The sequence below is a fragment of the Stegostoma tigrinum genome, chromosome 1, assembly GCF_030684315.1.
Source record: "Stegostoma tigrinum isolate sSteTig4 chromosome 1, sSteTig4.hap1, whole genome shotgun sequence".
Taxonomy (NCBI): Eukaryota; Metazoa; Chordata; class Chondrichthyes; order Orectolobiformes; family Stegostomatidae; genus Stegostoma; species Stegostoma tigrinum.
Window position 1 is genome coordinate 178,595,881 of NC_081354.1, and position 25,262 is coordinate 178,621,142.

The window sequence follows — 25,262 nt, forward strand, 5'->3', positions numbered from 1 at the left end:
ATTCAGCTCCTTCCAGCCCCACAACTGTCTAGAAGGACAAGGGGCATTGGATGCCACCAAGTTCCCCTCCAAGCCACACGCCATCTTGACCTGGAAATATATTGCTGTACCTTCAGTGTCACTGGGGTCAAAGCCCTGGAACTCCCTGTCTAACCACACAAGTGGACTGCAATAGCTCAGCCAGCCGGTTACTCCCTTGAACAAATAAGGAAAAACAAACCTAGACCCGAAACATCAGCTTTCCTGCTCCTGTGCTGCTTGGCCTGCTGTGTTCGTCCAGCTCTGCAACCTGCCTGCCCTTGTCGACCCATCGTCTCAGCCTGCTCCTGCCCCACCGAACTCATCTCCACCTATCTGGACTCCATTTTCTCCCCTTTGGTCCAGGAACTCCCCACCTACGTCCGTGACACCACCCACGCCCTCCACCTCCTCCAGGACTTCCAATTCCCTGGCGCCCAACACCTCATCTTCAACATGGACGTCCAGTCCCTGTACACCTGCATTCCGCATGCAGATGGCCTCAAGGCCCTCCGCTTCTTCCTGTCCCGCAGGCCCGACCAGTCCCCCTCCACCAACACCCTCATCCGCCTAGCCGAACTCGTCCTCACCCTCAACAACTTCTCTTTTGACTCCTCCCACTTCCTACAGACGAAGGGGGTGGCCATGGGCACCCGCATGGGCCCCAGCTATGCCTGCCTCTTTGTAGGTTACGTGGAACAGTCCCTCTTCCGCACCGACACAGGCCCCAAACCCCACCTCTTCCTCCGGTACATTGACTGTATCGCCGCCACCTCTTGCTCCCCAGAGGAGCTCTAACAGTTCATCCACTTCACCAACACCTTCCACCCCAACCTTCAGTTCACCTGGGCCAACTCCAGCATATCCCTCACCTTCCTGGACCTCTCAGTCTCCATCTCAGGCAACCAGCTTGTAACTGATGTCCATTTCGAGCCCACCAACTCCCACAGCTACCTAGAATACACCTCCTCCCACCCACCCTCCTGCAAAAATTCCATCCCCTATTCCCAATTCCGCCGCATCTGCTCCCACGATGAGGCATTCCACTCCCGCACATCCCAGATATCCAAGTTCTTCAAGGACCGCAACTTCCCCCCACAGTGATCGAGAATGCCCTTGACTGCGTCTCCTGCATTTCCCGCAACACATCCCTCACACCCCGCCCCTGCCACAACCGCCCAAAGAGGATCCCCCTCGTTCTCACACACCACCCCACCAACCTCCGGATACAACGCATCATCCTCCGACACTTCCGCCATCTACAATCCGACCCCACCACCCAAGACATTTTTCCATCCCCACCCCTGTCTGCTTTCCAGAGAGACCACTCTCTCCGTGACTCCCTTGTTCGCTCCACACTGCCCTCCAACCCCACCACACCCCGGCACCTTCCCCTGCAACCGCAGGAAGTGCTACACTTGCCCCCACACCTCCTCTCTCACCCCTATCCCAGGCCCCATGATGACATTCCACATTAAGCAGAGGTTCACCTGCACATCTGCCAAAGTGGTATACTGCATCCACTGTACCCGGTGTGGCATCCTCTACATTGGGGAAACCAAGCGGAGGCTTGGGGACCGCTTTGCAAAACACCTCTGCTCAGTTCGCAACAAACAACTGCACCTCCCAGTCGCAAACCATTTCCACTCCCTCTCCCATTCTTTAGATGACATGTCCATCATGGGCCTCCTGCAGTGCCACAATGATGCCACCCGTAGGTTGCAGGAACAGCAACTCCTATTCCGCTTGGGAACCCTGCAGCCTAATGGTATCAATGTGGACTTCACCAGTTTCAAAATCTCCCCTTCCCCAACTGCATCCCTAAACCAGCCCAGCTCTTCCCCTCCACCCACTGCATCCCAAAACCAGTCCAACCTGTCTCTGCCTCCCTCACCTGTTCTTCTTCTCACCCATCCCTTCCTCCCACCCCAAGCCGCACTTCCATTTCCTACCTACTAACCTCATCCCACCTCCTTGACCTGTCCGTCTTCCCTGGACTGACCTATCTCCTCCCTACCTCCCCATCTATACTCTCTCCACCTATCTTCTTTACTCTCCATCTTCGGTCCGCCTCCCCCTCTCTCCCTATTTATTCCAGTTCCCTCTCCCCATCCCCCTCTCTGATGAAGGGTCTAGGCCCGAAATGTCAGCTTTTGTGCTCCTGAGATGCTGCTTGGCCTGCTGTGTTCATCCAGCCTCACATTTTATTATCTGCACCCAGTTGTCTTGTTTTTGTTCGCTCCATTTCGGCTGCCTGGAGCCTCAGCTCTGGATTTCCCCCTCTCAAAGTCTTTGACTCTGCTTCTTTTTATCCATTTTTTTTAAAGACTTTTTTTACAAAATTCATTTATGGAATATGGGCATCACTGGTTGTGCCTATCCCTAGTTGTCCTTTGAAGGTGGCGGTGAACTGTCTCCTTTAACTGTTACAGTCTGGTTTGCTAATCCCTTTTTAGGGAAGGAAACTGCCATCCTTACCTGGTCTGGCCTACATGTGACTCCAGACCCATAGCAATGCGGTTGATTCTCAACAGCCCTCGGGCGATTAGGGATGGGCAATAAATGCTGTGTGATCAGCAATGCCCTCCTCTCATGAATGAATAAATAAAGGGGGGAAAAAAAACAGTCCACCTGCTGTGGCTTGACCTACAGTGCCCTTGGGCACAGAATCTGGGAGTTCACCAGGAATTCCTTAAATCCTAATTCTTTGGCTGAATGTTTTACCATGTTCCCATATCTCTCCTTGCAAAGCTTGGAGTCAAATTTTGGTTTCACTTATGATGCTGTAAAGCAGCCTTCGCCATTCTATTAGGTTAAAGGCACTATGTCAATACAGGCCATTGTTGTAAAATAATGCATTCACTATTGAGCTTGATGTCAGTGGATGATGGGATCACAATGCTGGCTACTTACCCATTTTTCTCCCCTTCCTTTTCAGTTTTTCAGAGTTATTACTTCTGTACAGAAAGGCATTTAAATCCTTTTGGATGGAACCAGGATCTCAGCTCTACGTTTAATACCACTCCCTCGATCAATAGCACATATCCTGAGGGAGAGGCATGTGGCCGAGACACAGCTGTGCTCAGTCTCCTATTGATGCTCGGTACACTCTGGCTGGGATACACCTTGTTTCAGTTCAAGAAAAGGTATTTCCCGCAAAGCTCTTGAACAATGGATGAGGTCCTCCCCTTAAAGGGGTTGGTCAGATTGTACATCCTCTACCCAGCTAGACCCCTCTCAATCACTCTGGCTTGATTCATCCATCACACAACTCCCATTTCCCTGGCTATAGCAGACAGCAACAGCATCATGCTTTTAAAAAGACAAATAGTGTTGCGTTTTTTATAAAGAAAAAGAAGGTCCTTTCATATCTCATTTTAAAGGTACTTTGTGATGTAGGCAGGTTAAGTGACCCCAACAAAATGTCCGTGATCTGATTTGAAGGATAAGCTGCTGTGGACATTGAGTCTTCCGAGGCCCCTGGACAACTTGAGAAGGGGTTTTAGAAAATTCCTTCTTAACTCATGGTAATAAGTAGGAATAATATAATTCATGCCCTGCTCATGAGCCTTCTCCAGGTCTATGAAGCTTAAGTCTCTCATCACCACTACTCCCTTCTCTCCCTTGGGGGAAAGGGGAGGAGCAGGAGTGGGGCAGGGAGGGAGTGGTTTTGAAGGGTGGAAGCGTGGGAGGGGCGTGTGTCACAAGGATGTGGATGTGGGGATGGGGAGTATCGGAGAGACCAAGCGTGGGAGAGAAGGAGCAAGTGGTGAGGAAGAAGGGGGTGGCAGGGTGCAAAGGGGAAAGTTGTGGAAGGTGGAGGGAGTGAGAATGGGATTGGGGTTTGATGGGGTGGGGAGAGAGGGGACACTCTTATGGGTAGAAGGGGTTTGAGTTGAGTGTGAGGCAGGGATAGCAAGGGCACGTGGGATGATGAGGGCTGGGAGGGGGTACGTGGGAGGGTGCAGGCAGGAGAAGGGGTTGAGTATGAGAATGAGGGGAAGGGTTGAGTGTGGAATGGAGGGATTGCGAGTATGTGATGGGGATGGGGGCTGGTGTGTGTGGGAGGGATGTACAAAAGAACAGTAGAACACAGGAACAGGCCCTTCAGCCCGTCAAGCCTGCACTGACACATTACGTCTTTCTGAAGTAAAAACCATTTGCTTCTACACGGTCTGTATCCCTCTCTTTGTCTATATACATATGTCAAGATGCCTCGTAAACAGTGCTGTTGTACCTGCCTGCTGCTGCTCCTCTGGCAAGGCATTCTAGGCACTTCTGCAAAAAAGTCTGCCTCTCGCATCTCCTTTTAAACTTTCCACTTCATTGCCTTAAACCTATCTCCCCTACAAGTAGGCATTTCTACCCTGGGGGGGAAAAGGCTTAGTGTCAATGCCTGTCATAATATTGTTCCCTTCTATCAGATTGCCCCATATTGGTTTTCACTTGAGTGGCAAACAGTGACGGAAAATTTAAAACTGAGGAGAAATTACTTCTCAAATGGTGTGAATCTGTGGAATACCACCCCCCCCCCCCCCAAACCAAACTCTCACCAAGTGTGGCAGATGTTGGGACATTGAGTGAACTTGAGGTGATAAGAGATGATTGCAGTTGCTAATGGGTTGAAGGGTTATGGAGAGTGCAGTTGAGGCCGAGATGGGATCAGCCACGGTCCTGCCGAATGGTGATACAGACTCTAGGGTCTGAATGGCCAGCTCGCGTTATGTGAGCTATGCTACACTTCTTTTAAAACTGTTTTGTAAACCTCAGCTGGAGTATTATCAAAGCTGGATGCCACACTTTAGGAAACACGTCAAGATTCTTGAAGTTGCCGAAGAAATTAATAAATCGGTATGAGGACTGAATGACTCTTTGGTTCTGAGGAACTGGAGCAGTTGGACAGAAACTAGGAAATGGGAAGAACCTTTTTCACTGGCAGCAGGCTCAGCCACCAGAGATTAGCAAAGATCTGTAGCTCGGGTTGTGGGTGAGGTTGTTGACTTGCTCATAGAGCTGGCTTATTCTCGCTCAGACATTTCACGTCCAAGCTCGGCGACGTCGTCAGTGAGGCCTCCGGAACGATTTCCGCTTGGAAATTATACTTTACAGTCTGTTATGGTGAGTCATGCCATTTCCAGTTTTTGATCTCTATGGGTTTAAAGATATTAAGGAAGTCTCCAGTTTAATCTGATGGTCTTCGTTGTCTGAGTGTACCAATGTTAAGGAACTCTCATTAATATCAATACGCTCCGACTATGAAGGCCATCAGTTTAACTGGGACAAAGTAACCCAAGCCAAACATAGACCCACATGGGAATTCCTAGAGTCATGGTTCTCCACCCATACTTCAATCGACAAACATTTAGCATTCGGCCCCATATACAAACCCATACAGATCAAAACCGGAAATGACAGTACTCTCCATAACAGACCAGGCAGTATAAATTCCAAGCAGAGTAGGATAGCAGCACTTATTGGAGGCCTCACTGATGTCACCTAGCACAGTGACAAAATGTCTGAACAAGAGCGAGCAAGTCAGCAACCTCACTAAGTTAGGATGATTTGGCTAAAGAACCAGAGATGCCAGGAGACCCTTTTCTTGTGCATTAAGATCTGGAATGCACTGCCTGACATGGTAGTGGAAGCAGATTGAATTGCTGTGCTTGAAAGCCAATCTATTAAATGCCTGAAGGGGGGTTATTTTTATGCTGGAATGTGAGGGGAAAATATAGGGGAGTGAGATTAATTGGGTAGTTCCAACACATGATCAGCAATAGTCTGAATAGCTTTGCTGTCTGCTGTTCTGGGTATGAAACTGTTTGTCTGTACTTCATGTCTTGAGTTTTATTCCTTACCTTCTATTATTACGGTTATTTTTCTCTGGAGCAGCTGAGGCGGAGTGGGCGTTGGGGGCGGGATCTTGATTCAAGTCCATAAAATTGAGAAGCATAGACGTGATAGAATTTTTTTTTCCCCAGGAGCTGAAATGCCTAATACCAGGGGCAATGCATGTATGGTGAGAGCGGGCAAATTCTTTTTTTTGTAGACTGCGGTAGGAGCCTGGAATGTGCTGCCAGGAGTGGTGGTGGCAGATATGGGGCATTTGAGGGGCTTTTAGATAAGTATGTGAATATGCAAGGAATGGAGGGATATGGGGCAAGGACAGGCAGAAAGGATTAGTTTAATTTGGCATCGGGTTCAACATAACATCATGGGCCGAGGGACCCGATCCTGCGCTGTACAGTGGTATATTCTATAATTACTTCTGGACTCAAATCTAACTTTCTGCCCATTCACTAGCTTCCCAAGTCCTACCATTTTATAGGTTCACCCATCGTTCAGTAACTGTGAATCATTTCCCTTTTGCGTGCATTGGTCCTGATTATAAGCCATAAGCGTTCATTTGAATACAGCTGACCTGGAAGACACTTTGATACTTGGTTATGATGCTGTCAACTGGGAACACTTGATATTTTCTCACCTAATTTCTCACGCATCCATTTGACTTGACTCCAGTATTCAGCAATGGTACAGGTTTTGGCTAAACTTAGCAATCAGACTTGACCAGCTAGTTTGCCGCAGGGTCTGAAGTGACAATCAATCCAGTCACCGGTTCCTCTTACTCATGTCATGTACATCAGTTCTGCAGTGGCTCCTGAAGTATAGCCTAAACACTCTCTTTTTTTATTGTAAGAAATCAATATGATTATTGGAACTGTGCTGGAAACTAGCCTTGAGAGATGAGACACTAAATATTTATTTAGTGTACTGTTGAACTAATGATGATGCACACTGCCAACGTTAATTTCACTGCCTAATGTTTTGGCTGATTTTTGTAGAGTCTAGCCTAGCCAACAAACAATATTGGCTTATTTGTAATTGTTTTCCAGTCAACTTTATTTCACCTGGGATGTAGTTTTCAATATGTTCTTTTCACAGCCCCTTTCTTCATGCCCGGGTCCGAGAAACCCTGTCAGATTGTGCCTTGCCGATATCTGTGGTAGTATTTTCATTTGTGGGATCATACCTTTTTCGGGATATAAAAGGTATGTTCATTCCTTTTCCTCATGAAGCCTGTATTATTTTTGTTTTATACTGAGATTGTTCTGCTTGACTCCACTCATTCTATTCTCTTTCTAGCCTGCTGTCTCTTGCTCGTGTGGTCTCTCTTGATCCTTTGCTCGAAGTAACTTGCCACACAGTTGCATTTGACTAAGCTGCAGCCGTTATTAGTGAGCATTTATAACTTGAGGTGTGGGGTAATCTTCCTAAAGACAGTTAAAGAACTGTCTGTTGAGCTGTAGGGGGAAGACCAGTGGTAGAGGCAGAGTGAAGAATTGTGGGTTAGTACTCAAGATGTTTAAAGGATTGGTGAATGTTACAAGCTATGGGTTAGAAAGACCAGTATTGAAATAAGTCAAATGCTTGTCGCTGAGTGAGTTGTCATCTGTTAGTTAAGCTTGCCCTTTTTGCCTAAGGGCACATGGAGTGAGACTTGTTGGAACCTCTTCAGATATGGTTCAGCTTTGGATGAACTGGAATTTTATAGATGGTCTTTGCATGGGAGGTGGAAGAAACCAATGGCAAAAATGAAGAAGGATGAGTTATGCAGAGTTTGTTGAAATTTAAAAGGAATGGTACCATAAGTATGGGATTTTGACCAGAGAGCCAAAGATGGCACAATTGAGCATAAGGGGTGGAAATTGTAGGAGGAGTTCAACACACAAAAATGACCTTTGGAAAAATTTCAAGATTTTCACTGAATCCCTACCTCTGGATCTTTTCTAATCATTCCACTACAAAAGAAAGAAGATTAAGCAAGGAGATGGAGTGACCTGCAGGAATTGATAAAGATCAGAAAAGTGTGTTCAAATTGGGGCCCCTTGCGTTAACAGGAAAAGAGCATTAACTGCAGCCCTGCTCCAAGTGATTGGAATGGATGATAGTTCTTCATGGATTTCTTTTGTCATGGAAAATTGTGTCGGCGATCACCATGAATTTATTGTGATCACCATGAATATTGCTAGCACTTTCAAAACCAGAGGTACAGAGTGAGGAAGCTTAAAAATAATACCCTTTACAGAAGTTGAAGTGATGCTGGTGGGTGTGGGGAAGCGTGTCATTCCCTCAATTTGGAGTTTGGGAGTAGATAATCTCACTTGACATCAAGTTTGATCCCACAAGCTTTGGATTTTTGAGGTGAGTGTTAGTAGAGTCAAGATTGCTGACTGAAGGGTGGTATGGTGGTTTAGTGGTTAGCACTGCTGCCACACAACGCCACGGACCCTGGTTGGATTCCACCTTTTGGGTGACTGCCTATCTGTATGGACATTCATCCTGCATCTGCATGGGATTCCTCTGGATGCTGTGGCTTCCTCCCACAGCCCAAAGATGCACAGGTTGTGATTTAGCCATGCTAAATTGCCCCTAGTGTGGAGGGATGTGTAGGCTGGGTGGGTTAGCCATGGGGAATGCAGGGTTACAATATTAGGGGAGCGAGTGGGTTGGGGTGGGATGCTCCTCCAGAGAGTCAGTGTGGACTTGATGGGCCATATGGCCTGCTGCCACACTAGGTGTTTCTATGATAAGAAAAATTTAGATGAAACCATTTGCACCCAGGAAGACTTGTCAATGATTCTCCCTAACAGTAGTCTGTGGAATGTATCGGGGAAAAGACTGCGCTCTTCAAATATTGTGATGTTTATGCAAGCGAGCACAGACCCATTTGGTTTCCACCATGTAAATTACTATTTTATATAGTGGTTTGTTGCACTTCTAACCAAGCCCTGCTTCCTAAAGTAAAATAAGGGAGCTCTGTTTTGTCCAGCGCTATAACACTTGTATTTGTTTCTGGCCTTCACATCGCTGATTTTCTTTCTTTCATTCGTGACCTTTTATCTGCATAAGCTCTGAACTTGCGTATCCAAGTTCCTCTGTTTCATTCTCCAGCTTTAGGTGCACTGCTACAAACTTTTGCATCGAGATTCCAGTAGCTTTGCAGACCTAGTGTTTTCTTCGTTGCCCCGTTCTGTTATCTCATCAGACCATTGATAAATACTTAGCCAATGTTTGGGATTTTTCTTGTCTGTGGTAGTGGGGCTGCAGAACCTGGGTCATGGGAAATCCTGACCAAGAGTATGAGTCACCCGGCGTTGCAACAGAAGATTTCCAACACCTAACTGTGGCTCTTTGGATAGTGTTAGAAAGCAAAAAAGAACTTGGCATTTGTTAGCTGTAGACTACATTGTCAAGATTATGCCACCAAATGCGTCAGTTCAAGATGCTGCTTTAAGAAATACTACTCTGACTAAGGATTCTCTTCAGTAGCTTTGTCAAATTTCTGCTATGCAGTATCTTGGGACATTTACAACGTTAAAAACCATAGGTAAATGTAAGTTGTATCTTCAAGAGTAAAATGTCTGTCTATTGAAAAGATAGAGATGGGCAGGGGTGGGGGTGGGGTTGCCCTGTTAGTTAAGAATGAAATTAAATCCATGGCACTGAATGACATAGGGTCAGATGATATGGAGTCTTTGTGGGTGGAATTGAGGAACCACAAAGGCCAAAAAAAAACTACAATGGGAGTTATGTACAGACCTCCTAACAGTGATCAGGACCAGGGGTGCAAGATGCACCGAGAAATAGATAGGGCATGTCAGAAAGGCAAGGTCACGGTGATCATGGGGGACTTCAATATGCAGGCGGATTGGGTGAATAATGTTGCCGGTGGATCCAAAGAAAGGGAATCTGTGGAATGTTTGCAGGATGGCTTTTTGGAACAGCTTGTGATGGAGCCCACAGAGAGCAGGTTGTTCTGGACTTAGTGCTATGTAATGCGCCAGACTTTATAAAAGATCTTTAAAGTAAGGGAACACTTAGGAGGAAGCGATCATAATATGGTAGAGTTCAGTCTGCAGTTTGAAAGAGAGAAGGCAAAATTGGATGTACTGGTATTACAGTTAAATAAAGGTAATTACAGGGGCATGAGAGGGGAATTGACGAAAATCAACTGGAAGCAGATCCTAGCGGGGAAGACAGTAGACCAATGATGGCAGGAGTTTCTGGGTATAATTGGGACACAGTACAGCGGTTCATGCCAAAGAAAAGAGATTATCTGTGGGGAGTTTAGACAGCCAGGACATCAGGAAATGTATCAAACAAAAAGAGACAGCCTATAAAGTGACCAAGAACACTGGGAAACCAGAAGATTGGGCAGGCTACAAAAATAAACAGGATAACAGAGAAAAATAAGGAAGGAGAGGGTCGAATATGAAGGTAGGCTAGCCAGTAATATTAAAAATGATAGTAAAAGTTTCTGTTTCTTATGTATTCAAAAACGCAAGGTAAAAGTAGACATTGGACCACTCCTAATTGATGCTGGAAGGCTAGTGATGGGAGATAAGGAAATAGCTGAAGAACTTAATAAGGACTTTGCGTCAGTCTTCACAGTGGAAGACATGACTAGTATCCCAACAATTAAGGAGAGTTGGGGGCAGAGTTGACTACAGTAGGCATTACAAAAGAGAAAGTGCAAGAAAAGCTAAAAGGTCTAAAAATTGATAAATCTCCTGGCCCCGATGGGCTACATCCTCGAGTTCAGAGGGAGGTGGCTGAAGAAATAGCAGAGGCTTTGGTCGTGATCTTTCAAATTCACTGGAATCTGGGAAGTCCCAAATGATTGGAAAATTGCTGTTGTAACCCCCTTGTTTAAGAGGATCAAGACAAAAGATGGAAAATTTGTAGGCCGATTAGCTTAACCTCAGTTGTTGGTAAAATTCTAGAATTCATTGTTAAGGATGGGATTTCTAAATTCTTGGAAATGCAGGGTCGGGTTAGAACAAGTCAGCATGGATGTAGTACAGGGAGGTCGTGCCTGACAAACCTGTTAGAATTCTTTTGAAGAGGTAACAAGTAGGTTAGACCAGGGAAACCCAGTGGATGTTATCTATCTAGACTTGCAAAAGGCCTTTAAGGTGCCTCACGAGAGGCTGCTGAGTAAGGTGAGGGCCCATGGTGTTCGAGGTGAGCTACTGGCTTGGATTGAGGATTGGCTGTCTGACAGAAGGCAGAGAGTTGGGATAAAAGGCTCTTTTTCTCGCAATGACAACTGGTGACGAGTGGTGTCCTGCAGGGTTCAGTGTTGGGGCCTCAGCTGTTTACTTTGTATATTAATGATCTGGATGAAGGGACTGGGGGCATTCTGGCGAAGTTTGCCGATGATACGAAGATAGGTGAACAGGCAGGTAATACTGAGGAGGTGGGGAGGCTGCAGACAGATTTGGACAGTTTGAGAGTGGTCCAAGAAATGGCGGCTGAAATTCAACATGAGCAAATGTGAGGTCTTGCACTTTGGAAAACAGAATACAGGCATGGACTATGTTCTAAAATTCACAAAGCAGAAGTACAAAGGGATCTGGGAATGTTGGTCCAGTATTCTCTAAAGGTTAACTTGCAGGTAGAGTCCGTGATGAAGAAAGTGAATATAATGCTATCACTTCCCTCAAGAGGGTTGGAATATAAAAGCAGCAATGTGCTTCTGAGACTTTATAAAAGCTCTAGTTAGGCCCTATTTATTAAATGTGTCCAATTTTGGGCCCCACACCTCAGGAAATACATAGTGACACCTGGAGTGTGTCCAGTGGAGATTCACACAGATGATCCCTGGGATGGTGAGCCTAACATACGATGAACGGCGAAGGATCCTGGGATTGTATTCATTGGAGTTTAGAAGGTTGAGGGGCGATCTAATAGAAACATACAAGATAATGCATGGCTTAGAAAGGGAGGACGCTGGTAAGTTGTTTCCGTTAGCCGGGGAGACTAGGACCCGTGGGCACAGCCTTAGAATTAGAGAGGGCCAATTTAGAACAGAAATGAGGAGACATTTCTTCAGCCAGAGAGTGGTGAGCCTGTGGAACTCATTGCCACAGAGTGCAGTGGAGGCTGGGATGTTAAATGTCTTCAAGGCAGAGATTGATAAATTCTTGATCTCGCAAGGAATTTAGGGCTACGGGGAGAGTGCAGGGGAAGTGGAGTTGAAATGCCCATCAGCCATGATTAAATGATGGAGTGGACCCAATGGGCTGAATAGCCTTATTTCCACTCCTATGTCTTATGGTCTTAACTTCAACTAGACTTTGCGAAAAGGAAACATGAAGTCCTTACGATTGTGCCTAACAGGAGGAAGGATTCAGCTGGGTTGATATGCACAAATAAAGGCTCTTTAATGTCTTAATGTTTTTTTTTTCAAAGGAATTTCAGCTGCCAATTCTCTTAAACATAATACATTACGTACAGCTCATCAGGGGTTTTTAAACGTTGGGAATGTAGATATTTTGGGTTATTATTTCAATAACTGCATTTTAAAAAAATTATTCATGTAGTGTTAATGCTGACCATTTTACTAACCTTTAATTTTATCTCTATTTTCCAGTTGCGTCATTTAGTTATAATCCCAATAATGGTTTATTCAACCTGGCCCCATTTCACCTCCTCTCGATTGGAGCAATATTTGGTGGGATGGGTTTGGGCTTCCTTCTGTCAATGCTATTCTACTTGGAACAGAACATTGTGATGTCATTAACAAATGCCTCTCAGAACAGGTAAGGTGTCAACAAACTTTCCTATTAGTCCCGTGCACTCGGTCTAATCTGCTCCATCCTTGCTTCATAGCTCACCCGTTGTATAGATTCTGCGTTCTGCTCAGCCTCCATCGCTGTCTGTCAGTGCTGGAGGCCTTTGTCCGTTGTGCTTAGACAGGCATTACCTTCACCTTGCTACATCTGCTTTCGTAATCCTCCTTTTACACTTACACTTCTTTTAATCTCTCCATCTCCCTGAGCTCACTTCCTCCAATTGTAATGTTTCTGCATTTTGGTTTTCCCTAAAAGTTACCCTCAATGTGCTGCCTAAATTGTTAGTGAGGATGCGAAAGGGGCCTTGTGCCTGGAAATGGGCACTTTTGCCTATTTTTCAATGTTCAGCCTGCGAAGGGGTTTGGAGGGAGTTATAATGAGAAATTGCTTTGTCATTCAACATAATCATAGCTGATCCTCTGTCAATGCTATATTCCACTTTCTCCCCATACTCCTTGATGCATTTAGTATCTAAACAGCTGTCTTTTTCTTCCTTGAATATTTTCAAGGACTGAGTCTCCACAGCCTCCTGAGGTAAAGACAAGACCAGCTTCTCATCCTAGGATTTAGTTGAGTGAATCTGCTCTTCTGCTTCGAATGGAAATTGTCTTTAAATTATCAGTGGCTTCACACCGCCCTCTACAACTAAAATGTCCCATGTGCCTGGATAACGACTTGCTGCACCTGCACACTAACTTCTTGTGATTCATGTACCAGGCCACCTAGATCCCTCAGCTACCTCCCAAACTCTGCTGTTCCCCTCCATATCTTTCCATGGCTTTGCCCCTCCTTCGTCAAGAACGTGCAGCAGCCCTACAGCCTGGGGAGAAGCCTGTGCTCCTATAATTCTACACTCCTTTTTGAATATTCCTGAAATAAGCACTTGACCATTGGAGAGTGAAATTCAGCTACCTGTCACACAAGCTCTGTAGTTCCCTCCCTGAAACTTTGTCGTTCTACCTCTGTCTCTTTGGTTTGTGTTTTGGTTAGCAACACACTGTGACATGCTTTTGGATGTTTTATTATGTTGAGTGTTATATAAATATTTGCTGTTAAAAGGAGTATTAGAAAGCTGTCTTCCTCACTACTGTCCTCTCTGTTGTGTGGATGTGCCAACAGTCGCTGGCTGCCAGCTTTTATTTACCTCAAACTTTCTCTTTGCAGGCTAGTAAAAGGCACAGGTTATCACTGGGACATCTTTCTTGTCGGCATAATCAACATTGTGTTATCTATTTTTGGCCTGCCGTGGGTCCACTCTGCATTCCCTCATTCTCCATTGCATGTCCGTGCTCTGGCATACGTAGAGCAGAGGGTGGAGAATGGTCATTTGCATGAGATGTAAGTTAACCTGACCTTCCCATTTTTCCCCTATTATTTAACGTGCATCCATGACATGTTATGTGTTTTGAGCCAATTATGCAAACTTTGCAAAATTTAAAAATAGGAAAGTTAAAAGCATTTGAGGCAACTGTTAGACTTTAGCTGATGTATTTGGTACTGTTTTAGGCACCATCTTATATGAAAGATACAAATACATCGAAGATGGTCCATAAATTTACCAGAATGGCTCCAGGAATGAGGAACTTCAGTTATGAGGGAAGCCTGAAAAACTACTTTTAAACAAAATGTATTGTATTAGTTTTGAGGGTAATTTTTGTCTGTAGATTGATAAAGGGGCAGATATGGCTTTTAGTAGGGTGATGTGCTCTCCCTGTCAGATGTGGAAGATCAGGGAGAATTTGCATGTTTCTAGAAACTATGCCTACAGGAGGTGTTTGGTTGCAAATCCCTCAGGACCGTGTGGATTGGTTAGACCGGCAGTTAGAGGCAATGATAAGTTTATAAGAGTAAGAGGATGTGATGGATGGTAACTTCAGGAAGGTGCAGACCCTGTCAGGTAGATGGTTGACTGCTAGGAATGTTAGGAGAGGTAATCAGGTAGTGCAGGAATCTCTGATGGCCACCATCATCTCAAACAGGGTATGCTGTTTTGGATAAAGAGCAAAAGAACTGTGGGTGCTGTAAATAAGGAAGAAAAACAAAGTTGCTGGAAAAGCTCGGCAGGTCTGGCAGCATCTGTGAAGGAAAAATGAGTTAATTTCAGGTCCGGAACTGAGGATGGGTCACTGAACCAGAAACATTAACTCCTTCACAGATGCTGCCAGACCTGCTGAGCTCTTCCAGCAACTTTGCTGTTTTGGGTGGCCTGTTAGGGGAATATAGTGCTGACAGCCAGGTTTCTGACTGTGACTGGTTATACTGTAAGAAAGGTTATGTCGGGCGCTAAGCGATCGGTTGTAAAAGGGGACTGTTGGGTCAGGGTCACAGACACATGTCTCTGCGGCATCAATGAGACAACAGGATGATGTTGGCCTCCCTGGTACTTAAGTCAAGACTGTCAAGGAGAATGCAGGAAAGGGGAGAGTGACCAGCAGGTGATCATAGTGCAGGTTGGTACCAGTGACCTAGGTAGGGAAAGATACAAGGTTCTGCAGACAGAATATAAGAAACTAGGTAGGAGCTTTAAAAAAGTAGGTCTCGAGGGTAGTAATATCGTATTATTTCTAGTGCCTCGAGCTAGTGAGAGTAGGAATAGAAGGATTGGGCAGATGTTTGAGTGGCTGAGGAGCTGGTTTGGAGGGCAGGGATTCTAAGATTGTGAATGGTGTAGATAGAGTGGAAAGTGTGAGGCTTTTTCCCAGGGTGGAGAAGGCAATTACTTGGTGGGCACACGTTCAAGGTACAGGACAGAAAGTTTAAGAGATGGGAGTCAAGTATTTCACACACAGGCTGGTGAGTGCCTGGAACACGCTGCTGGAGAAGGTGGTGGATGCAGACATGATAGCAGGTATTCAAGAAGCACCTGGATCAACACCTGAATGGGAAGGATATGGATCCTGTGAGTGAAGACAACTTTAGTATGGAAGGGCAAAATGTGTCGGTGCAGGCTTGGAGGGCCGAAGGGCCTGTTCCTGGGCTGTACTGTTCTGTTTTTGTTCTTTTGTAAATGACTGAGGTGTCAGTGGGGGAATACTTTGGGGCAAGTCATCATAATTCTATTTGTTTTAAAGTAGTCATGGAAAAGGATAGAACTGATCAAAAAAGTAAAAGTTCTAAATTGGAGTAAGACCAATTTTGTCAGCATTAGACTTTTCAAAACTTTCAAAAGTTGATTGGGGAAGCCTATTTGCTAGCAAAAGGATGGCTGGGATTGGGAGGCTTTTCAGAAATGAGATAACCAGAGTTTAGAGACACCATGTTCCTGCAAGTTTGAAATGCAAGCCTGGTAGGTATAGGGAATGTTGGATGACCCGAGAAATTGAGGCTCTGGCCAAAAAAACGAGGAGGAACATGTCCCGTACAGGAAGCTGGGAATCAAGTGAAGCCCTCACAGAGGACAAGGGCAGTAGGAGTATACTCGAGGGAAATCAGGAGGGCAGTAAAAAGGGACATGATATAGCTTTGGATTCTCTTTTTAATGCTATTTGCCAAAGAGATTCTGTAAGTACATTAAGGGCAAAAGAGTAGTGAGGAAGGGAATAGGCCCATTAAAGATCGATATGGCCATCTATGTGTGGAAACACAGGAGATTGGTGAGTCACTAAATGAAAATTTTGCATCAGTGTTTGCTGTGGAGAAGGACATACAAGCTCAGGAATGTAGAGAAATTGGGTCTTGAAGAGTTTTTATATTGTGGAAGAGGAGGGGCTGGAGATCTTAAGATGCATAAAGGTGGATAAATCCCTGGCACCCGGTCAGAAGTTCCCCAGAACCTTTTGAGGGAAGCTAGGGAAGAGACTGTTCGGGGCCCCTTGCTGAGATATTTGTGTCATCCATAACTGCAAGTGAGGTGCTAGAAGACGGGAGGTTAGATAATGTGTTATCTTAAAAAGGCTGTAAGGAAAAGCCAGGGAACTATGGACCAGTCTTCCTGGAATTCCCTCCCTCAGGGCATTGTGTGTCAGCCTACAGCACGTGGACTGTGGGTTGCGTTTACCCTCATCGATTGCAACTTGGAGGTAGTCTGTCATCTGTAAAGCTTTTTTTTTTCTTGTGATTTGCCCTTGATGTTGGCATCACCAGTGATGCCAATGTTTCTTGTCTGTTCTAACCTGCTGTCAAGAAGTGCTGAGCTGTGGTTGTAAACCAGGGCAGTTTGTGTAATGAAGGTACACTCTCCATGCAGTTGGGTAGGTGTGTCTGTGTGTCCTTTGGTAAGGCTTGAGGATATGATACTTGGTTTTGAAGGTCAGTGTCTTTCACCTATAAGAACAGGAAATTGTTTTGAAAAATTTGTCTTTTTTCTCAATGAAAAGAATAGATGAGGTAATTCAGAGGTGTGAGGAATAAAACGGAAGTTCCGTTGGATAACCGAAGATGGAACCTTTACACTGAAGGATGTTGAGGCCCCATAAGCAGCAATGGAAGAAGTGTTCTAGGGAAACAGTAGTGGTCAAGTCTCTGGGTCATCTCTCCACTCCTGATAGGAGATCTTGTATGTCTCGCTGTGAAGTCAGATGCGGACTTGGTTCAAGTTTTCATCTGCAAATATATTAGGATGTTGGGCTACTCCTGATGATTGAATGATTGTGTGTTGCCAAGACCCAACTAAAGCTTTGGATCAGGAGACTGCAGTAAGCCATACACTCAAATGGGTTCCACGACCAAATGGTGTCTATCAAACGTCACTTCAATCTTGTTAAGGACCACTATCAGCTGATCTGAGGGCTGGCACAAATAAATCTCGATTTCCCTCCTGGGAAGGCAATGGCCTGGTGGTATTATCGCTGGACTGTTAATCCAGAGACCAGATAATATTGTGGGGACCAGGGTCAAATCCCGCCGTGGCAGATGGTAGAATTTGAATTCCATCAATATCTGGAATTAGGGATCCAATGATGACCATGAAACCATTGTTGATTGTTGGAAAAACCCATCTGGCTCACTAATGCCCTTTCGGGAAGGAAACTGCCATCCTTGCCTGTCTGGCCTACATGTGACTCCAGACCCACAGCAATGTGATTTGACTCTGGCTCCGAACTACCCCCTGGGTAATGAAGGATGCACAATAGATGCTGCCTGGCCAGTGACTCCCTCATCCTGTGAATGGATTTAAAATAAAAACACTTCATTTTCAGAAGTTGTTTCCTGTTCTCTCCCACATCAAAGATCTCCAAACACATGTCAGCCTCTTCACCCTCAACAGCCCTGAGGCGCTCTTCTGCTCACTTCTGCTTTACATTTTCAGGGACATCCACGTTCCAACTGAGTTGTTTTTTTATTCTTGTTGCCTTTATAAATTACCACATCAGTTTTTGTTAGCATCAGCAACTTTTGACATTTTAATGCAAACGGGGAGCAATAAGGATATAAATTTTGTGCCTCAATAAGCCCGAAGACAAGAGATTGTATGACTAATCTCTGTGGAATATCAGTGTAAATTGAATTAAACAGTCTTTATATGCATTGATTGTGGCACACTGCCTGAAAGCAGCTCAGAGTGAATTACTTTCTGATGTGCAGTCACTGGTAGAAAATATAGTGCCTGACATAATCTCTACAGAAGTACACTTGAGCATTATTTATTGTTAGCATGCACTTTGGCTAAGGTACAGTGTTAGGCTCGTTCTACAACATCTCTTGTTAGAGAAATAGACTTATCTCCTAACTAATAAAGGAAAGAGAAAACTGTGTCTGCAGTCCCCAACACAATCAGCTCAGTTGCTTGCCCTGCCCTCTCTCCATGCGGACTTGGCCTGCTGACGCTGTTTTGACAATTTCCTTGATCCTGAGCTGAGCAAATCCTCTTCTGCCAACGTTTTACCAACAAATGGCCTTTCCAATGTCACATCAGCAACGTTTACATCCCGCGCTAAAACAAACAAGAGAAAAACAAAAGCTCGCAGCAAATGGGACCACTTTTTGCCAGGTGTACCATTCACATTGCTTATACATCCTGATTAAAAGAATGCACTTTTTGTTCAATCTGAGCAGTCAAGCAGATGACTAAATTATAGGAGAGTTTATTCAAGAGTAGATCTTCAGTAAGAAGCTTGTCTGCATCTGCAATGGAAACTTACCTGTGTGTTGTGTTTGTTTTTTTTAAATTTCTCTCCCCCTTGTATTTCTCTCCAGGATTGTTCGTGTAAGGGAGACCCGAGTGTCTGCTCTTGTGGCGCACATACTGGTGGGAATCTCACTCCTGATGTTGCCCATCCCTCTGCAGTGGATTCCCAAACCAGTCCTCTATGGTTTGTTCCTCTACGTTTCCGCGACCTCCATCGATGGGTGCCAGTTTTTTGAGAGGTTGGCCCTTCTGTTCAAAGAGCAGGTAAAGTTGGAAATGGCCTCCACAGAGCAACACTTGAGCTGGAAGGGACTTTCCCTGACCTGCTAACCTTTTCATCCCCATTTACTGCCTGCAAAAGTGTCTCAGTTTGTTAAAGGGGCTCAATCAACTGCTAGTTTTGGTGTAGCTAGTAGTTGTAACTGGAAGAAAGATGGAAACGTTGAAGTCAATAACCTGGTGCACAAGCATGGAAGAGCAGATATTGATTTTGATGGAGTCAGGGGAAAAGTAAAAACCAAAAGAACTGTAAATCGGGAACGAAAACAAAGTTGCTAGAAAAGCTCAGCAGGTCTGGCAGCATCTGTGAAAGAGAAAGCAGTTAACGTTTTGGGTCTGGTGACCCTTCCTCAGAACTTCTTTTGTAAGGGAAAAAGTAATCGTGAATCAATTAGTTACACTTTTTTTTTCTAAACACTGCAAATAATCAAGTTATATTTATGAAATTGAGTTTTTAAGCTTTAGGAAATCTGCGAAAGGCACTAAAATCTTCTTCCACAAACCTACACATGCATTGTCTTTTATCATACTTTCTTTTGAAATAATTAATCTTTTGTAATGGGGCTGGTTATAATTTCCTTCTGTATATCTGTGTTTACCAAGTCTTTCAGATTGGAATTTAGAGTGTAGAATGACTGACTGTTCTCCCTGAGCTCCATGGTGTGTTTGAAACAGTAATGCTCATGCTCTCAAATGCTGTCATGGATCCCTCACCTTCCATTTCCCACCTTTGTCCAATATCCCTTGTATCATTGTGTCCCAACGTCCATTGACTTCTATCACGAAAGCTTCACCCTCGTGTTTTGTCCAGATTAAATTCCATCTGCCAACTTTCTCCCATGCCTCCAACTGATCGATATCCTGCTGTACCCTTGTTTTATGTAGGCCATGTACAACAGAGGTCCCAGCAGTGATCCTTGTGGAGTACCACTCAGTCACAGCCCTCTATTCCGAAAAGCATCCTTCCATCACTACCCTCTGTTTGCTATGACAAAGCCAGTACTGCACTCATCTTGCCAGCTCCCCCCAATATCAAGTGACTTCACCTTTTGTACCAGCCTGCTGTGATTCACAAATGGAGCGAAGGCGTTTGTCCCAAATTTCTGTTACTTTTATTTGATTCATGTCGATGTCACTAGATAGGCCAGCACTTATTACCTGTTCCTAATTGCCTTTCTCGAGCTATTAGTTATTTGACCTAAATGCTAAGATGCGCTCAATCCGTGAATGATTATTTTTTTAAAAAAGTCCTATTTCGTTTTGAGCCAGGAGGAATAACCTTACCACGAGCAGGAATCTGAATCGCTTGTGCACCCCACCCCAACAATACCAACCTCAACCCCCATTGTCTCCAAAAAAAAACCTTGTGGATGCTATGACCGCTGGGAATATTGCAAACTGAGAGAACAGACTTTTGGTTAAGTTTATCAAGGACAGTGGTTCAGAAGTGAAAGAGGTGCATGTGATGCCTTTGACCAACTGAGGGGTCCAATGACTTCCATTCCTTGTGTTCCAACGAACCAAAATTTTAAAATCAAACTTATCGACCAATCCTTTTTCCTCCCTGTTCTCCCACAGCCTCTCCTCTCCACCCCCGTGGTTTAACTTGATGGAAGTGCTGTGTTTTGTGTACTTATTGTCTTTGTTTTTCAAATCTGCGTCTAGACATCTTATCCCCCTACCCACTACATCAGGAGAGTTCCCCAGAGGAAGATCCATTACTTCACTGGCCTGCAGCTGATTGAGATCGCCATTCTCTGTGGCTTTGGAATGGCTCCACTTCCCTACCTGAAGATGATATTTCCCCCAATTATGCTTGCCATGGTCCCAGTCAGGTTAGTCCTTTATTTCTTGTTGGGTGGCCTTTCCAAAGTTGCACTCTAATCTTGAACTGTGGACTAACGTATGTGTACGTGTTCAAAAGGGTTTGATGCCATTTGAGATAAATGGATGTGACAGGCAAAAGGATCTGGGTGCTGAGGAAGTGTTAACGGGGCGGCATGGTGGCTCAGTGGTTAACACTGCAGTCTCTTAGTGCCAGGGACCCACGTTCAATTCCACCCTTTGGTCAACTGTCTGTGTGGAGTTTACACATTCTCCCTGTGTCTGCGTAGGTTTCCTCCGGGTGCTCCGGTTTCCTCTGGGTGCTCCAGTTTCCTCCTATAGTCCAAAGATGTGCAGCTTAGGTGGATTGGCCATGCTAAATTGCCTGAAGTGTTCAGGGGTGTTTAGATTAAGTGGGCTATAAGGGGATGAGTCTGGGTGGGATACTCCAAGGGTAGATGTGGATTTGTTGGGCCGAAGTCCTCGTTTCCACACTGTACGGAATCTATGATTGTCTGTGATAATGTAGAACTGTACAGCATAGGAACGGGCCCTCGGCCCATGATGTGCTGAACATTGTACCAAATGAAACTAATCCCTTCTGTCTGCCAGTGCTTCATATCCCTCCATTTCTTGCATATTCGGTGTTTTTTTTAAAAAAAGTTCATACACAGGGTGCGGGCATCACAGACAACATTTATTGCCCCATCCCTAATTGTCCACAGGGCAGTTGAGAGCCAACCACATTGCTGCAGGTCTGGAGTCACATGTAGGCCAGACCAGGTAAGCACGGCAGTTTCCTTCCCTAAAGGATAATAGTGAACCAGATGGGTTTTTCCAACAACTAACAATAGATTCATGGTCATCATTAGACTCTTAATCCCAGATATTTATTGAATTGAAGTTCCAACATCTATGGTGGGATTTGAGCCTGGATCCCCAGAACATTACCTGGGTCTCTGTGTTAACAGTCCAGCGATAATACAACTAGGCCATTGCCTCCCCTATTGTATTTTCCTCCACCACCATGCCTGGCTGTGTTCCAGACTCCTACCACACTTCTTTCTTTTTTTTGAAAGAAAACTTGGCCGTCACCACTCCTTCGAACATGTCCCCCACTATTGAAACATTTTAACTATGGGACAAAGATTCTGATTGTCAACCCTATCTATGTATCCGTTAATTTTATAAACTTCTATCAAGTCCCCCCACTGAGAGATTAGCTGGTCTCTAGTTTCCTGGATTATCCCTATTTCACCACCTTGAACAGTGGAACAACTTCAGCTCCTTTGTCAGTCCTCTGGGATCTCTCCAGTGGCTAGTGAGGATATAAAGATCTTGGTTAAGGCCCCACTTCTCCTCTCTTGGCTGAAACAATAACCTGGGGTCAATACCATCAGGCCCTGGGGACCTTTCCACTTAATGCTTTTCAAGAGACCCAACACCACTTCCTCCTCGAATTCCCTAGCATATTAGCATGCTCCACAGAAATCTCCCTATTTTTCCTTTATCCATTTCCTGGGTGAATACTGATATAAGGTACTCATTTAGGATCTCGCCCACATTCTCTGCCTCCAAACACAAGTTTCCTCCTTTATCCCTGAGTGTTCCCACCTTCTCCTTCGTTATCCTTCTCTTTTTAATGTATTTATAGAATGCCTTGGGATTCTCTTTAACTCTACTTGCCAAGGTCATTTCATGGCCCCCTTCTTGCTCTCCTAATTCCCTGCTCGATTACTTACCTGCTTTCCTTATATTCCTCATGCTTCTCTTTTTCCGTTTTGATTAAACTCCCAACCTCCCTTGTTATCCAAGAATTCCTGAGCTTGCCACCTTTATCCTTCCTCCTTATTGAAACATGCCGGTCTTGAACTCTTCCCCAGTTCCCATATGTCAAGTGTGGACTTCCCTAATAACTACTCTGAATTAGCACCTCCTAGCTCCTGCCTAATACTGACGTTATTTGCTTTCCCCCCAACTTAGTACCTTCCCACAAGTTCCTGACTAATCCTTGTTTACAGCAACCTTTAAAACGTAAGGAGTTGTGATCACTGTTACCTGACCCAGGTTCAAATCCCACCAAGGCAAGTGGTGGAATTTTGAATTCAAGGGGAATCTAGAACTTGGAGGTCTAATGATGACCCTGAAACAAGCGCTTTTTTCGGTCAGGGAAAATAGAACCTGTCTGGTTCACCTTTTTAGGAAAGGAAACCTGCTATCCTCACCTGTTCTGGCCTATGTGTAACTCCAGATCCATAGCAATGTGGTTTACTCTCCACTGTCAGGATGGGCAATAAATGCTAACTCAGCAATGCTCACGTTCCATGAATTCATGTAAAAATTAAATCCATGTCTGGAAGGGAGATGTCCCTTAGTGGTGGACCAGAGAATCACCTTTTAGGTGGGGGAGAGAAAATCAGAAATTAGGGTGTAGGCTATATCCATAATAAACTTGCCTTTATTTACAGATACTACATCCTCCCTCGAATAATCGAAGCCAAGTATTTGGATGCAATGGATACAGAACATTAAAGGACAACAGAATCAAGCGGGTGTACCCCATGTGCTGTGCATCACAATATATCTGGAGATGTGTTCATAGTGTATCAGTGCTCAAGGACTAACCAAAGTAGCTGGCATTTTTGACTCTGATCCAGCGAGTACTACCTTGTCCATTTTACTACAAGCAATACTTGTGCTACAAAACTTTTGTCCCAATCTTGAAGTGTCACTTTGATTTCCCTCTTTTTTGGAGAAAGTTGAAGAATATGTCTGTGGTAGCAGGAGACTGACCACTTAAACAAAATGGTTAGTGTTCTTCCAGTCCATCAACCCAATCCAACCCTCTGCCCTTTCCTTTTTCATACTAGTCCAGACTTTTTCAATTATGAAGTCCTTCAAATCAACATCTTGGATTTGCTTTCTGAAGCAGAGTGTACAGTATATAGGACCTCCACACAATCACAGTACCATTGCATTGAAGGTATTGTTTTTCTGCAGTTCACATGCACATTGTGATAGTCATTATGATGCTGTATCTGCATCCACATTTTGTATGTTTGTGTATGTATGTGTAAATATTATGTATTCCATCTCAAGCTGCTTAAATATTTTCACAAGTGTCATTGGTCGGAACATAATTTTGATTTGAATGGGTGAGACTGGCACAAATTGAGGTCAGTAGGTTTTGCTGAAAGTTGACCACAAGCTCTGACCACTGAGCTGACAGTGGTGGCATTTCTTTCACCTTACAACCATTGTCCATCAAATTAACTGGTCTGACCATGATGAACCCTTCCTCCTCTTTGAATTTCACCCCTCTCTTCAACTACCTCCCTCTCTTCCCACTCAACCAGCTTCTTTACCCACTCACTGCTCCTTCTCTCATGATGCACGCACACCTGTTACCCAACAACCTCCATGTGACCGACACGAGAGTTTAATGGTGCATTTATGGGCATGTGTAGAGCTGTGATGTAAATGGATTAGAATGTAAAAGATTTTCTCCTGTATCGATATTGAGTCAAAGCCTGTGATACAGTAATATATAATAATTATGGCATTGGTCAATTATTTCAGATGTTTCAACGTGTTGGAAATGTCTTTTGATAACTGACACTTGATGAGTGAATATTACTGTCAGTGGATCAAAGAAACTAAAACTCCAGAGCTATTTTCTAAAGTGTTCCTATTGTCTTTTTTTAAGTTGGAAGACAACTACTTTTTGCAATTTGACAACAGTGATATCTCCTCCATCATTGGTACGTTCAATCTGCATTCACAACACTTGGGTGACCTCTACTACTTTGAGTCCAGTGTAAAGCAACTGTTTCAACTCCGTTCTAGCATGAAGTTGACACAGAATGCAATTCCGTTTTGCCTTCACTCTGATGTTTGGCTTACGCTCTGCCTGACCCTGTTCCTTAATTGAGTCAGAGGGGTGTATTGCACGGATACGTGGAAACATGGAAAACGGGAACAGGAGTAGACCATTCGGCCCTTCGAACCTGCTCCACCATGCAATGTGATCGTGGCTTGTCGTCAAAACTCCTACTCTGTTTCTACTTTCTCCTCCTATCCTTTTGGTCCTCTTTAAGCCTTAAAAACTAATACCTACTTTATTAAGAGATAGTGAGAACTGCAGATGCTGGAGTCAGAGTTAACACAGTGGACGAGCACAGCAGGCCAGGCAGCATCAGAGGAGCAGGAACGTTGACATTTTGGGTCAGGACCCTTCTGCATTTTTCTGAAGACAGGTCCTGAACTGAAATGTCAACTTTGCTCCTCCAGCTCCACACTCTGTTACCCTTACTTCCTTTAAAACCTTTTGGCCTCAACTGCTTTCTGTGGCAGAGAATTCCACGGCCTGACCACTCTCTCGAAGTGAAGAAATTTCTTTTCATCTGTCCTGAATGGCCTACCCAATATTGTTAGACTGT

At 44.6% G+C, this 25,262-nt stretch overlaps 1 protein-coding gene across 10 annotated transcripts in view; it reads left to right on the plus strand.

Moving 5' to 3' along the window:
• Positions 1–24,487, plus strand: part of slc4a11 (solute carrier family 4 member 11) — a 212,498-nt gene extending 188,011 nt beyond the window's left edge. For all 10 annotated transcript variants that reach the window (XM_048532852.2, XM_048532842.2, XM_059651624.1 and 7 more), the window contains 7 exons: positions 2,957–3,164; positions 6,958–7,064; positions 12,452–12,620; positions 13,818–13,991; positions 18,789–18,984; positions 20,665–20,834; positions 23,292–24,487. In XM_048532852.2, coding sequence (XP_048388809.2) covers positions 2,957–3,164; positions 6,958–7,064; positions 12,452–12,620; positions 13,818–13,991; positions 18,789–18,984; positions 20,665–20,834; positions 23,292–23,355 — 1,088 coding nt within the window. In that variant the 3' untranslated portion in view covers positions 23,356–24,487. The remainder of the gene's footprint in view (positions 1–2,956; positions 3,165–6,957; positions 7,065–12,451; positions 12,621–13,817; positions 13,992–18,788; positions 18,985–20,664; positions 20,835–23,291) is intronic.
• The last annotated feature ends 775 nt before the right edge of the window (positions 24,488–25,262 follow it).